Source organism: Scylla paramamosain, chromosome 7, assembly GCF_035594125.1.
Source record: "Scylla paramamosain isolate STU-SP2022 chromosome 7, ASM3559412v1, whole genome shotgun sequence".
NCBI classification, from domain to species: Eukaryota; Metazoa; Arthropoda; class Malacostraca; order Decapoda; family Portunidae; genus Scylla; species Scylla paramamosain.
Window position 1 is genome coordinate 32,255,616 of NC_087157.1, and position 12,003 is coordinate 32,267,618.

The 12,003-nt window shown below is 41.1% G+C and overlaps 2 protein-coding genes across 3 annotated transcripts in view; one reads left to right on the forward strand and one right to left on the reverse strand.

Moving 5' to 3' along the window:
- Positions 1 to 2,568, reverse strand: part of LOC135102372 (vitamin K-dependent gamma-carboxylase-like) — a 20,581-nt gene extending 18,013 nt beyond the window's left edge. The window contains exon 1 of one of the 2 annotated variants that reach the window (XM_064007503.1): positions 2,479 to 2,568. In XM_064007503.1, the coding sequence (XP_063863573.1) occupies positions 2,479 to 2,538 (60 nt within the window). In that variant the 5' untranslated portion in view covers positions 2,539 to 2,568. Of the gene's footprint in view, positions 1 to 2,016; positions 2,119 to 2,478 lie in introns of those variants that run through there. The other variant, XM_064007506.1, reaches the window with a different exon arrangement.
- LOC135102373 (uncharacterized) overlaps positions 1 to 9,914 on the forward strand; it is a 13,102-nt gene extending 3,188 nt beyond the window's left edge. The window contains exons 2-7 of the mRNA XM_064007507.1: positions 3,562 to 3,869; positions 4,266 to 4,386; positions 4,635 to 4,721; positions 8,730 to 8,941; positions 9,249 to 9,401; positions 9,692 to 9,914. Coding sequence (XP_063863577.1) covers positions 3,562 to 3,869; positions 4,266 to 4,386; positions 4,635 to 4,721; positions 8,730 to 8,941; positions 9,249 to 9,401; positions 9,692 to 9,796 — 986 coding nt within the window. The 3' untranslated portion in view covers positions 9,797 to 9,914. The remainder of the gene's footprint in view (positions 1 to 3,561; positions 3,870 to 4,265; positions 4,387 to 4,634; positions 4,722 to 8,729; positions 8,942 to 9,248; positions 9,402 to 9,691) is intronic.
- The last annotated feature ends 2,089 nt before the right edge of the window (positions 9,915 to 12,003 follow it).

Genomic DNA, 12,003 nt, shown 5'->3' on the forward strand with positions numbered 1-12,003 from the left:
TTTTTAGTGCTGAGTCACTAGGGAATTTTAAAAGAAGATTAAACAGACTTAGGGATGAAGATGAAAGGTGAAATAGATAGATATGGTTCATTTCCTTATGTTCTTATATTCTGATCAAGCTGGGTGCGTGAACCCAACAATGAATTGAAGGGCGGTAGTTTTTGTCCTCAAGACACTCTATGATATCTTCGTATCAGTGGTGCAACGCTACTTAAAGATATAAGATATGTTTGAATAATCGCGATTTATCGCATTTTTTACGTAACCTCTGTACTGATGAATGAGTGAACAGTGAGACAGGCAGAGCGTTGGCCTTGGGGATAGTGGCTTGGCGACATGTGGCACTCTTCCTCACGTGCAGGGTTGTTGTGTATGTGTTGCTGAAAATCTATATTTTCATAAGAAAAAAGATTTTCGATTGACATACGATGTTGCTATATGAATGTAAAATCAGGTGCTAGAATAAATGAAGAATATACTCGTGTGAGGATGGCGAGAAACCTTTGTCTTCAATAATCTGTTGCTACACATTCAGTATCATCGTTATCATACTGTACTAGAAAACATTAATGTCTGCCAGAAATACAATAGATATCAATGCTTTACAAGGTCAAGAATGCACTAGTTTCATGTTTCGTGGGTCAGGTTCATGTTCTGGGACTTTTATAAGATATATCATCGTCATATCACAATAAAAATACCAAGAATTCTTCTTTTTCGACAAAAATATTTTGAGGTACTAGAGGAACAGCAAATAAAGGAGAGAAAAAAGCAGGAGCCTTATATCTCTGTGTTAAGCGACTGACGCTCCCACAACTGAGCAGCCTCCTCGCCCATTACTCTATGCTTTATGCACTATTTCGTATTAATTTTCATGCAGATAAGCACATATGACCTCTGAATGGTAAAGCTTTCTTTGAAAATGTAGACCAACTGACCGAGTAGAACAGCAAATGGTTATGGGAGTCACTCGCAATTTAACAGAATGGAGTGTGTCATATCACGAGGCACGCGTGTGTTGCACTCGTCATCCACCTCTCGGTCTTGGAATTCATCTTGTTGTCAAAAAGCATACTGAAGAAATTAGTCACTCAGACATAAGTATTTAGAAGAATGAAAAAAGACTAACGTTGCAACAGGTGGCAATATGCATCTTGAAAAAGAATTGGCAAGAAAAGTTGTTTGGTGAAATTAAGGAGTTAAGTGTTACTACTCCTCTTCCTCTTCCAATTACCCTTTATCCTCTTCCTCCTCCACCACAATTACAACTAACAACACTACACAAATTGAGTTGGACGTTAGCACCGCTGGAGTCGAGCCACGTACGCGCTGCTAAATTAGTGACGAGTAGCGCTATATGCACTTTGTCGCGGCGGAGGGAAAGGTTAGCAACATTCGTCAGCAGCCCCACCAATCACACACATCACAGACACGTGTGTTAAAAAGTGTCTTATATGGCAGGAAATAAGATGTGTGTGTGTGTGTGTGTGTCTATATATATATATATATATATATATATATATATATATATATATATATATATATATATATATATATATATATATATATATATATATATATATATATATATATATATATATATATATATATATATATATATATATATAAGGGGAGTAATTCTGACACTAGTTGAAACTGCGTTTTCACAAGAACTATTTTCAGAGGACACAGATGTTTAGGCGGGTTCTTACGGGCAGTTTTCTCACTGATGCTAAACCCTTGTTGAGCTAACATTTCAAGCATGAAAACTCCCTTGAAAACCGACACACAGTACAGCACATTTATATTATTTACTGTATTTTGAAGTATTAATTTCTATCATTCCTTCATTATCATTACATAATTTATTTCCCTGTTTACACATCAGCTGTGCACCAGCACCGCAGTGAAATTTCTGTACCGTAGCAGTTTCAAGACTAATCACAGCCGTTGAAAGTCTCGCCTGAAATTCACACAACATAACTGACAAGTAGTTTAAGGGTCAGTCATAATTACCTCCACTCACATTCTTGTGTCACTGTGGCAGAGACCAGTTTTAGATACTGGCTTACACAGCTCAGGTGAAGAACAAGAGCCACGATGTGCACACTACTAGTACGTGTCACTGAGAAAGAGCAGGTCTGATCATTCACACTGAGGACAGTGTGCAAGTCATTACTGTCAACAGGACTCGTCAAACTGACTGTCATCTTTCGATTTTTCTTTCTTTTTTTTATGTAAGATGACACTGGCCTAGGGCAACGAAAGAATGAAAAAAAGAGAGACCCACTGAGGTGCCAGTCCCAAAAGAAAGACCAAAAGTATCATAAAAAAAAAAAAAATGGAGGACAAGTGTCTTGAAACATCGATCAAATGAAGAAACGTTTATAAGCACTTTTAAAACTATTTTAGGTTTGAAATACTTTTACGACCTACTCCACGTAAATCAGTAAAGCCGGGTGGTAAAAATAACCAAACCATCAAAACGTGAACACAACGTGACGCGTCCCATCGGAGCGTGTGGTTGCCAGGCGTCATTGAGCTCAACCCAACGATGCCTTCACGGCCTGCGTGTTGTGAGAGGGCACTTCACTACTGTCCTTTGTTTTAACATTGACATCTAACATCTCTCTCTCTCTCTCTCTCTCTCTCTCTCTCTCTCTCTCTCTCTCTCTCTCTCTCTCTCTCTCTCTCTCTCTCTCTCTCTCTCTCTCTCTCTCTCTCTCTCTCTCTCTCATGTAACATCCTGTACACACACACACACACACACACACACACACACAAATACGCGCGCGAGCGTGCGAGTGGCATGGCGTGGCGCGGCGTGGCGTAGCGTGGCCTGAAGTGGTAGTTTTGTGTTCACGGGATCACGTGAGGCTCGCACACCTAATTGTTGCAGCGGAGAGCATGGCGGGAGGATCGTCTAGTATTGTGGCTCAATAATAATCTAATTCTTATTTTCTTCCTGTAATGAACTTTGGTCTCTTTGTTTCCTAGAATTTTCATAAACGTATTCATAGGCCGTGCATAATTTACAGAATAAGGAGGAAAACAAATAAAAGGCAATTCCTAGTATTTCACTTCTACAAGATTACCATTATTTCGTTGCATTTTTGTTGAAGCTTTGTGGCGCAAACATTTATTGATGGTGACGTTTGGTCTGGTGATGAGGAAGTAAGCTGTGCTGCACGATGTCACTGGAATGGAGACAATGTTCTTCTGTTGGCTCATCACACTGTGTGGTGTGTGGTGCAAGCACGGATCATGTGGAAACTCAACTTGATGTGAGAGAGAGAGAGAGAGAGAGAGAGAGAGAGAGAGAGAGAGAGACGGGCCCACCGGCGTGACCTAATGCAAGAACGTCCAGTGCGCTTCTTCGCCACAAAGGTCTCGGTTACTTGCGGCGCGCTCTACCGCTCTGCTATGCTACATCAAAAAGTTGAAAATTTTCAAGAAATCTTTGAAGCGCCTCATAGGTGCTCCATACAACATTTGTTGATCCCCTAAAACCCTGACGAGCCTACAGCACCACACAACACCCACCACCACACCTTCTTTCAGTCTTCCACACCGAAGACTGTGGAGATGGACGCCACTACCATTTCCGCCGCATCCAGACCACCGCGATAAGGTTCAGAGTGAAGGCTGAGCACGATGTTGCCATCTGCCTCTCGCCCGTCAACGAGGAGGAGGATGGGACAGATCGCGACGCCTATGAGGTGTTCATTGGCTGCTGGGGAGGCGACGAGTCTGGCATTCGGAGGCGAGGGAGTGGGGAGGACGTCGTCAAAGTCCACACTCCCGGAATACTGGAAGGCGGGGAGGACTACCAGGCCTTCTGGATCAAGATTAAACACGGGATGATCAAGGTGCTGAACTGTGTGTATGTGTGTGTGTGTGTGTGTGTGTGTGTGTGTGTGTGTGTGCAGGGGTGGCCAAGGCTGGGGTGGAGGGCCAGAGGAGCATCGTCCTCATTGTTTGCCCTTTGCTAGTCAAAATGATCAACAAGTTTGTGATTACTTCGTGGTGCTCCTTCAGGGCCACAAGGCTCTGAAGCTCCCCCTCTCCTTGTCGGACGCTCCAGGACATACACTTCCGCCCCCATCCCAGCCCTAAAGTCCCTCACAACTGAGGTAGTCAAAATTGTCCTTTTTCCCCAATTACATATTGCTTTGGTCATTACTGTGTGTGTGTGTGTGTGTGTGTGTGTGTATCCCTCACCAGCCTTGCTTTGTGTATTGCATCCGTTCTTTTCTTCATGGCAGGTAGGGAAATCAGGGAGGAAGGCAGCCTTCATGACGTACAGTGACCCTTCATCCCTCCTCCACTTCTCCTGGTATGGCTACAGCACCGGGTGGGGAGCGGAGGGGGACTGGATCTTTGCGGGTAGGCACGGGTCCACACAGTTGCTGGGGAGAGTGCTAACAATACGGGACAGGCTTTGCCTCTGGGAATGAAGCATGTCTATAGTGCGTGTTAGAACAGGAAAAGTGGAATGGAAAAGTGACGTTACAAGATGTAGTAGTTCCTTTCATAGAGGGATGAAAATAGAAACAATAGAAACAAAAGTGATACAGAAGGATAGAAAGAGAAAAATATGGGCTGTTCTTAATACTCATTATTCTGTCTCCCAGATGAGGAAGATACCTCCTCCTCATCATCATCTGCTCTTTCCTCTTCCGATTCCGAGGCTGAGGAAATAAACGCTATGGAAGAAAGACGTAAGCTCTCGTCATTTCATCTATTTTTCGGACACATTCCAATATTCTCAGTTTCGTATTTCTTTTATTTAGTTAATAATTTCTTCATTAATGTTGCCTTCATCTTACATATTATTTTTCTTGGTATTTTTAATCTATTACTTTTTTTTTTTTAGTATTTGTATTAGTTCATTATCTATTTCATCTTTTTCATATTTCACTTACTCATTTGAATCTTCAAGTACGCGAACCTCTTCCATAAACTTTATAATAATGTAAATGACGAAAAATCTTTACCTGATCTGGGGAAATTTAGGTCTTCACTCTATAGAACACAGTCTGTCTTGTAAACTTCTTCATCACCTCACTGTACTCCTCTGTTATTGTTGTTCTTTGCTTAACTCTTACTTGACGCAACATCGGGTGTCGCGTAGGGAAGTACTGGCAATGTTTTGTTTTTAATTTCTTTTTCTAACATCATTCTTCACTGTTTGTAGCTTTAATGGAGGATTCGTTTTTGTCATCTTAAGTGAAATAATTGCAATACCAACAGTAGTAGCAACATCAGCAACAACAGCAGCAGCAGCAACAACAACAACAGCAATAACAACGACTTTATGTATCACTGACACTAGTACTGAGTGAGCACTTTTTTTTTTTCTCTCACACTCATTATTTTGCCCCGCGCATGGTGACGGACGCGACAATTGATTAAGGGACTTCGGCTCGTAGCTGGATTGTGAAAGGGATGCTGATGGGCCGTTATGTGTGTGTGTGTGTGTGTGTGTGTGTGTGTGCGTGTCGTGTCTAGTACTGCTTCACTAATCACAACCATACATGCATCATTCCATTCTAAAGACACGTTCACGGATTTTCGTCAAGCAGTACGAGCGAAGCGGATTCAAACTACGTAAATGAAACCGGTGGCAAGTTCCCTGCGGATACTCAATCGTCTCTTCCTCACTACGCCGTGTCTGTTGTGCACATCTCACGTTACCCGACTGACTGAATAGCACTTTAAGACCAGGGTCCGTATTTCTGGCGTCTTTGACAGGCTGTGGTGAAAGCAGGTTCAAGGATGTCTTCATGATTCTAGTGATGGCTTAACAAGGATTATATACCACCGAAGGAGAACAAAAATAGCGCACCCTTAAGAAATGAACCAATCATCTCTGTGGCCTTTGAAATGATGCTTAAGAGAGAACAATGCATTAAGAATACGTTCCTCTGTTACTTTCAAGTGGAACGCATTTCTACTTTTCCTCATCTCCAGTCAGTTCAGTTCAGTTCTTGTTCTGAGTATCGCTTTTGTACCGCCACTCCGTTAAGTCTTCTTTCTTACTGTCTGGGTCTTTTCTTCCTTCTCTCTCCTTTTCTCTCTCTCTCTCTCTCTCTCTCTCTCTCTCTCTCTCTCTCTCTCTCTCTCTCTCTCTCTCTCTCTCTCTCTCTTATTGTCTAAAAATCATATATTGTTCCTCTTTGCTTCTTCAGTATTCTCATCATTAAACAGATATTCACCAATGAAGTCTCTCTCTTCTTTGTGCGGTCACTTATTCTTCCTTCCCTTTTTTTCATATTCCTTGACTAACAAAACTTCCCAATCTATTTATTTCACCATTCACTTTTGCTCCTTGTTGGAAATGTTTGCGACGCCTCAAGGGAAGGTGATGTACTGTACGTGTCACTCCGCCAGAGGGTGTGTTTGTGGTTATTCCTGCGTCTGAGGACCGTCAGGAAATCTCTGGAACTAAACTGACTTATCTTTGTGGAGATCTTTTTATGTTTTACCTTTTCGGGGAAAGAGAGAGAGAGCGATGGAGGAGAGGAGGACAGCAATAACATAGGAGGCTCTTTTTCTTAATTTTACTCATTTATTTAGTATTTATTTATATTTTTTATTCATGCTATCTACTGTTTTTTAATGAATTTATTCACTTATTTATTAATTTTATTCATTTATCAATTTAAGTATTTTTTTTCTTTTTTCCCTTGGTGTGCCTCTCTCACACGTAGACTGAAATAAATGTATGGGTGAAATGAAGGTGTAACATTTTGCGGCGGTGTTGGTGAGCCACAGCTGGTGTCCGAGCAGGACACTTGTGCTTGTGGTTGTACATCTTGAGGGCGTATTATTTTCTTTTATTTCTTTCTTTCTTTACATTCGAGAGAAAAGTGTAAAGATTATAGAGATACTTCAGAGATTTATTTAATCTCCATCTCATTCCTGCCGGAGTTTTAATGTCTGAACTTTGGAAGACTGCAATCTATGAGAATTTTATTAATTTAGTTGCTGGCAACCATTTATTCTATTTTTTTTTTTTTTTTTTAATAATGAGCGAAGATTCTTTCTGGTGCTCCTCTTAACACACTCACATCTTCCATCATGTCTCTGTCTCACGCATGTCCACACACACACACACACACACACACACACACACACACACACACACACACTTATCCTACATAGAAGAGACTGAACGTAATAGTAATCTCTCTCTCTCTCTCTCTCTCTCTCTCTCTCTCTCTCTCTCTCTCTCTCTCTCTCTCTCTCTCTCTCTCTCTCTCTCTCTCCGAAGTGATATATGGGTTACCAGTGATGGGTAAATCTAATCAGAAAGTTGGCTTCGACATCCGCTAACTTAAAAACGTCAACGCTAAAACTGTAAAAAAAAAAAAAAAGTCAGCTAAGCAAAAGATAACCACTTTTTTTTTTTTTTTTTTTTTTGTGCAAGAGTGTAATTTTCCTTCCCGAAGAGAGACTTTACAACCCTTGAGGTGGTGAAAGTTCAGCACAGTGCAGCCTACACAAAGCTACCTAGAAACATACAGCATACCAGAACTGAATGATCGATGTGCACATATAAAACTAAATGAATGCATCAAATCAATTATTAGTTTACACTGAGCATACAGTTTACCTGTGGTAGCCTGAGCTGCTCACAGGCAGCGACTACACTCAGGACATGAACAACAGAAAGGCCAGTCTGTTCCAGTAAGTTTAGACAGGCTGATACAGGCTGCACCTGCACTGTTCTGTGTACGGACCGTATTTTCACAATTTTCATCTAGTTAAAGTGCTAGAATTATCTTTTTTTTTTTTTCTCATTGCACTGAATGACGACGAAAGATTCCAGATTACAATATGATAAAAGATGATACATGGTAATGTACTGTACGCATGACATGAGCGGCCAGGCGGTGCAAGGGCGGCGTGCTCACCTCCCGGCCGAGAGGTCTTGGGTTCGTTCTTCGTGCGCTGTGCCGAGAAACGAAACAGATGGTGTTCACTTACGCTGAAGCCCGCCGCCCTTTGCACTTAGCAATGAGCAGGTGCTGGGCAAAGGCTGCACTCATTACTGATTAGCATAATGTTTCCCTGCGCCACACTGAGGTCTATGATAGGACGGAGCTGGGAGACCGAGGGAATTCCTTGGTAGTTTGTCCCTACGCTACAAGGCGAGTTGTCTTGCCTTGGCTATTCATGGGGCGTCTCAGCTTGGTATACACTCGTATATACAGATTAGCATAGATACATTGCTGTTGCTGTTGTTATTACGTTGCTGATTGTTGATCTATAAGAGCTGTGGAAGTTTGTGCTAATTTAATGGTAATGATGATGATGATGATGATGATGATGATGATGATAATAATAATAATAATGATAATAATAATAATAATGATAATAATAATAATAATAATAATAATAATAATAATATTATTATTATTATTATTATTATTATTATTATTATTATTATTACTATTATTATTATTATCATTATTACTATTGTTGTTGTTGTTGTTGTTGTTCTTGTTGTTGTTGCATATCTTTTGCATCCTCCATCCATAATGTCTGTCTCATCTTCTCAGTCACACTTTCCTCGACCTTTTCTACCGAAAATTTTATCAATTCAATTAATTTACTTTCAGTAAGCCTTAGTAACTGTCACTCCGCACATCATATCATCTTTACATCTACTTCTCCATAGCCCGCCACTCTTCAAACTCCTCCCCTGTCTTCCCTCCGCGCAGCCATCCAGTACAAGCGGCCAGCTCGATGGGTGCCCTCCTCGGGAGGATACCTTCCCCACCGCCCTATATCTGGGGGCGAGGGACCTGACGGAGAGGTGTACGTTGGCATGGCACGTCACGAAGACGCCTACGTGGTGGGTATGGTGGTGCCCGAGCACGGCAGCTGCTACATACCGTATGGCGGTGATGCTATACCAAAGCATGAGTATTTTGTGAGTATTAATGCACGGTGTGCCTGAAATGTGAAAAATATTGTCTATGAGGGTGAAAAAAAATACCCGCAGGAAATATATTTCAGGGATTTCTTTTTATCGACTAATGAGAGCTACCGGCTATACTATACGTTATATGTAAAGGACGGATGTAGTAAAAAATATAAACAAAATAAATAAATAGATAAATAAATAAATAAATGAAGCAAAAGTGTACTGTATGTAGTGCAGTTCCTCAAACATGACGCTAAGGTATTCGATATTACATAACAGAGCATAGAAGACTTTTTTTTCTGTGTTCGTGCAGGTTCTAAGCAACCCTGCCAGCGTGAATCTGACCTGGGAGCCTGGCAGTCAGGGCAAGGTGCCTCCCGGTGCCCTGCAGGGAGGCATGTCTGAGGACGGCGAGGTGCTCTTCATTGGCAGAGTGAACGTGGATGGGGTGGTATCCGTTGGCAAGGTGCGGCTTTTACTGTGGTGTTGAGACAGGCGTGTATGGTATGCCATTATAACTAAGCGGTAATGTTGTCTCTGCTATGGCAGCTCGAATATTATTAATTTCACAGACTGATATACACTTATTCAACTTATCTTTTTTTTTGCTTGTCTTATTGTTTCTTTTTTTTTCACAATAATTATGTTTAAGAAATACAAAATTTCTAACGGGCGCTGTAAGGCTTGAACTGAACACGCGATGGCGCCTCAGACAAAATAACACCAAATGCTGAGGCAGTATTGTCTTTTCCACAGGTCCACGGAAGTCACGGTGTGTGCTACGTGCCCTACGGAGGCTCCGAGCACTCCCACAAGAATTATGAGGTGCTCTGTGTGCGCTCGGTAACAGCGAGTGTGTAGCATTCTCTCTCTCTCTCTCTCTCTCTCTCTCTCTCTCTCTCTCTCTCTTTCACGAACGCACGCCCATGTGCACTCATTCTAATTCCTCCTTCCTTTAAAGCGTTTTTTTTTTTTTTTTTTCAATTACATTGAAATCATGATTTATACTCAAATGTACCAATTTTTTTCAGTTATAGTTTACAGGTGATTAGAAGTCTGTGTTATTGTTATTATTTTTTTTCTTTTCCAATGTGCACGTCGCGCGTATTGGATCTATGATTATATTCCTGATTTTACAAAGGGACAATCGTCATGTATTACCTTGCAGCAGATGTTTTACGATGATCCTGGTGCATACTTGTGGACTTAATGACTGATTTACCATAATAACCTTAAGTAAAGTTTGAATATATATATATATATATATATATATATATATATATATATATATATATATATATATATATATATATATATATATATATATATATATATATATATATATATATATATATATATATATATATATATATATATATTGATACAAATCCAATGTTAGGTGTACGTTTTATGAGCGTTCATGAGGTTTTAACGTGATTCTTGTGGCAAAGATAACTAAAGTTCGAGTGTGAGGCAAATGAAACAAATACCCATCAAATGTGTGTATCATTGTGTCCTACCAAAAACTGAAGTGATCTGCTCCATTACGCTCCGCGCATGCTTTGTCTTCTGGCTGTTTCCTGCCGCCATGGATGCTGAAATAGATGGGGAGAGAGCTTTGTTCTTTTTATTGTGTTCGACCACTTGGAGGTTAATAATTAATATGGCAAATAGATTAACAGATACCATCCTGTCGTTACAGACCAACAGGTCTTCTGGTACCTGTTCTTGCTTCGTTGGTAGCATTTCCTTCATCCTCCTCCTCTTCAAACGCCATTTATCCACATACACGGCTGGGCAGCTGCACATCCACGGTGCCCTGTGTTCTGCACATAACACTGAGTGAGACTGCCCTAAGGTGAATTTTTTCCATTTCTGTAACCATTCATCCATGACTGCTCCTGAGGAGTGACTCGAAAAATAAGATATAAGGACAGTTTTAACCCAACAGTAGATCACAAAGACACTGGTTGTCAGCGACACCAAAGGAAATGAGCAGTGTGCACATTTAAACTTGGTTTCAGCTGACCACTCGGATAAGCCTCGTCAACGCCACACTGATGACGATGCTTGTTACGGCGCTCAGCCACGCTATAACACCTCTTTCACACATGTACTCTTTTACCCTATCCTTCCATTCTTAAAGTGACCGTCCTCTCTTCTTAGCATGCGCATCCTCAAGATTCGCTCACGCATACTTGCTTTACTTTCTCGCTCTTCATCCTCCTAATATGGCCATAACATCTGTGTGTGTTCCTTTTCGCCGATTCCACAACTTCACAAGAATGTTCGATTCCTTGCTTTGTCTCGTTATTTCACTGTGGTTTGGCCAAAGCAACTTTGGAGATCATGGCTTTGCACCCTTCAGCTAGACGACCATCCCGGGGATTGGGACGCTGACACACAGTCAGTAGTACCCATGCACTGCTCGGTGGAAAAGGGTGCAAATATGAGACCATCCATCCTTCTCTAATCTGGAAGCTGCAGAAATTAAAGTAGAAAAATCTGGAGTTAGAGGAGGCATTAAGACATCTCAGGTTTGAAACCTTGGGACCGCCTGGCCTGGGGGCATTTACTTACATCCATTCTTAACTGCCACATTGAGCTACCTCTCGAAAGATATCAAGTAGTATAATACAGGCACACTTTGCCTGACAAGGGCAGAGCCTAATGGGTTCTGTCCAATAGTGTAGGGTCTTGCATTTTCTCCATCTGGTAACACTACTCCAGAGGCGAGAGAAACACGCTATATAATATGTAGGCCTGAATATATCTTGATAGGTAGTTCCTTAGCTCAGTGGGTTGCAAAGTGGAGAATAATGGTCAGGCTGGTGTCTGAGGTTGAAGTCTAGTTGTTGGCTGAATGAAGTTTTGTGAGAATCTCCCTGTTTATGGGTTGAGTGTGGCTTATGCACTGGTGGTTCTGATATTATTTATCACAGATCATAGTCTGCCAATCTATATTCTATATATTTTAAATATCTAGTTGCAATAATGTGAACCCTTAATGCCAAGTTTTCCCATCACCTGCAACTGGCTACAATATTAATTCATATAATATTTTTGTT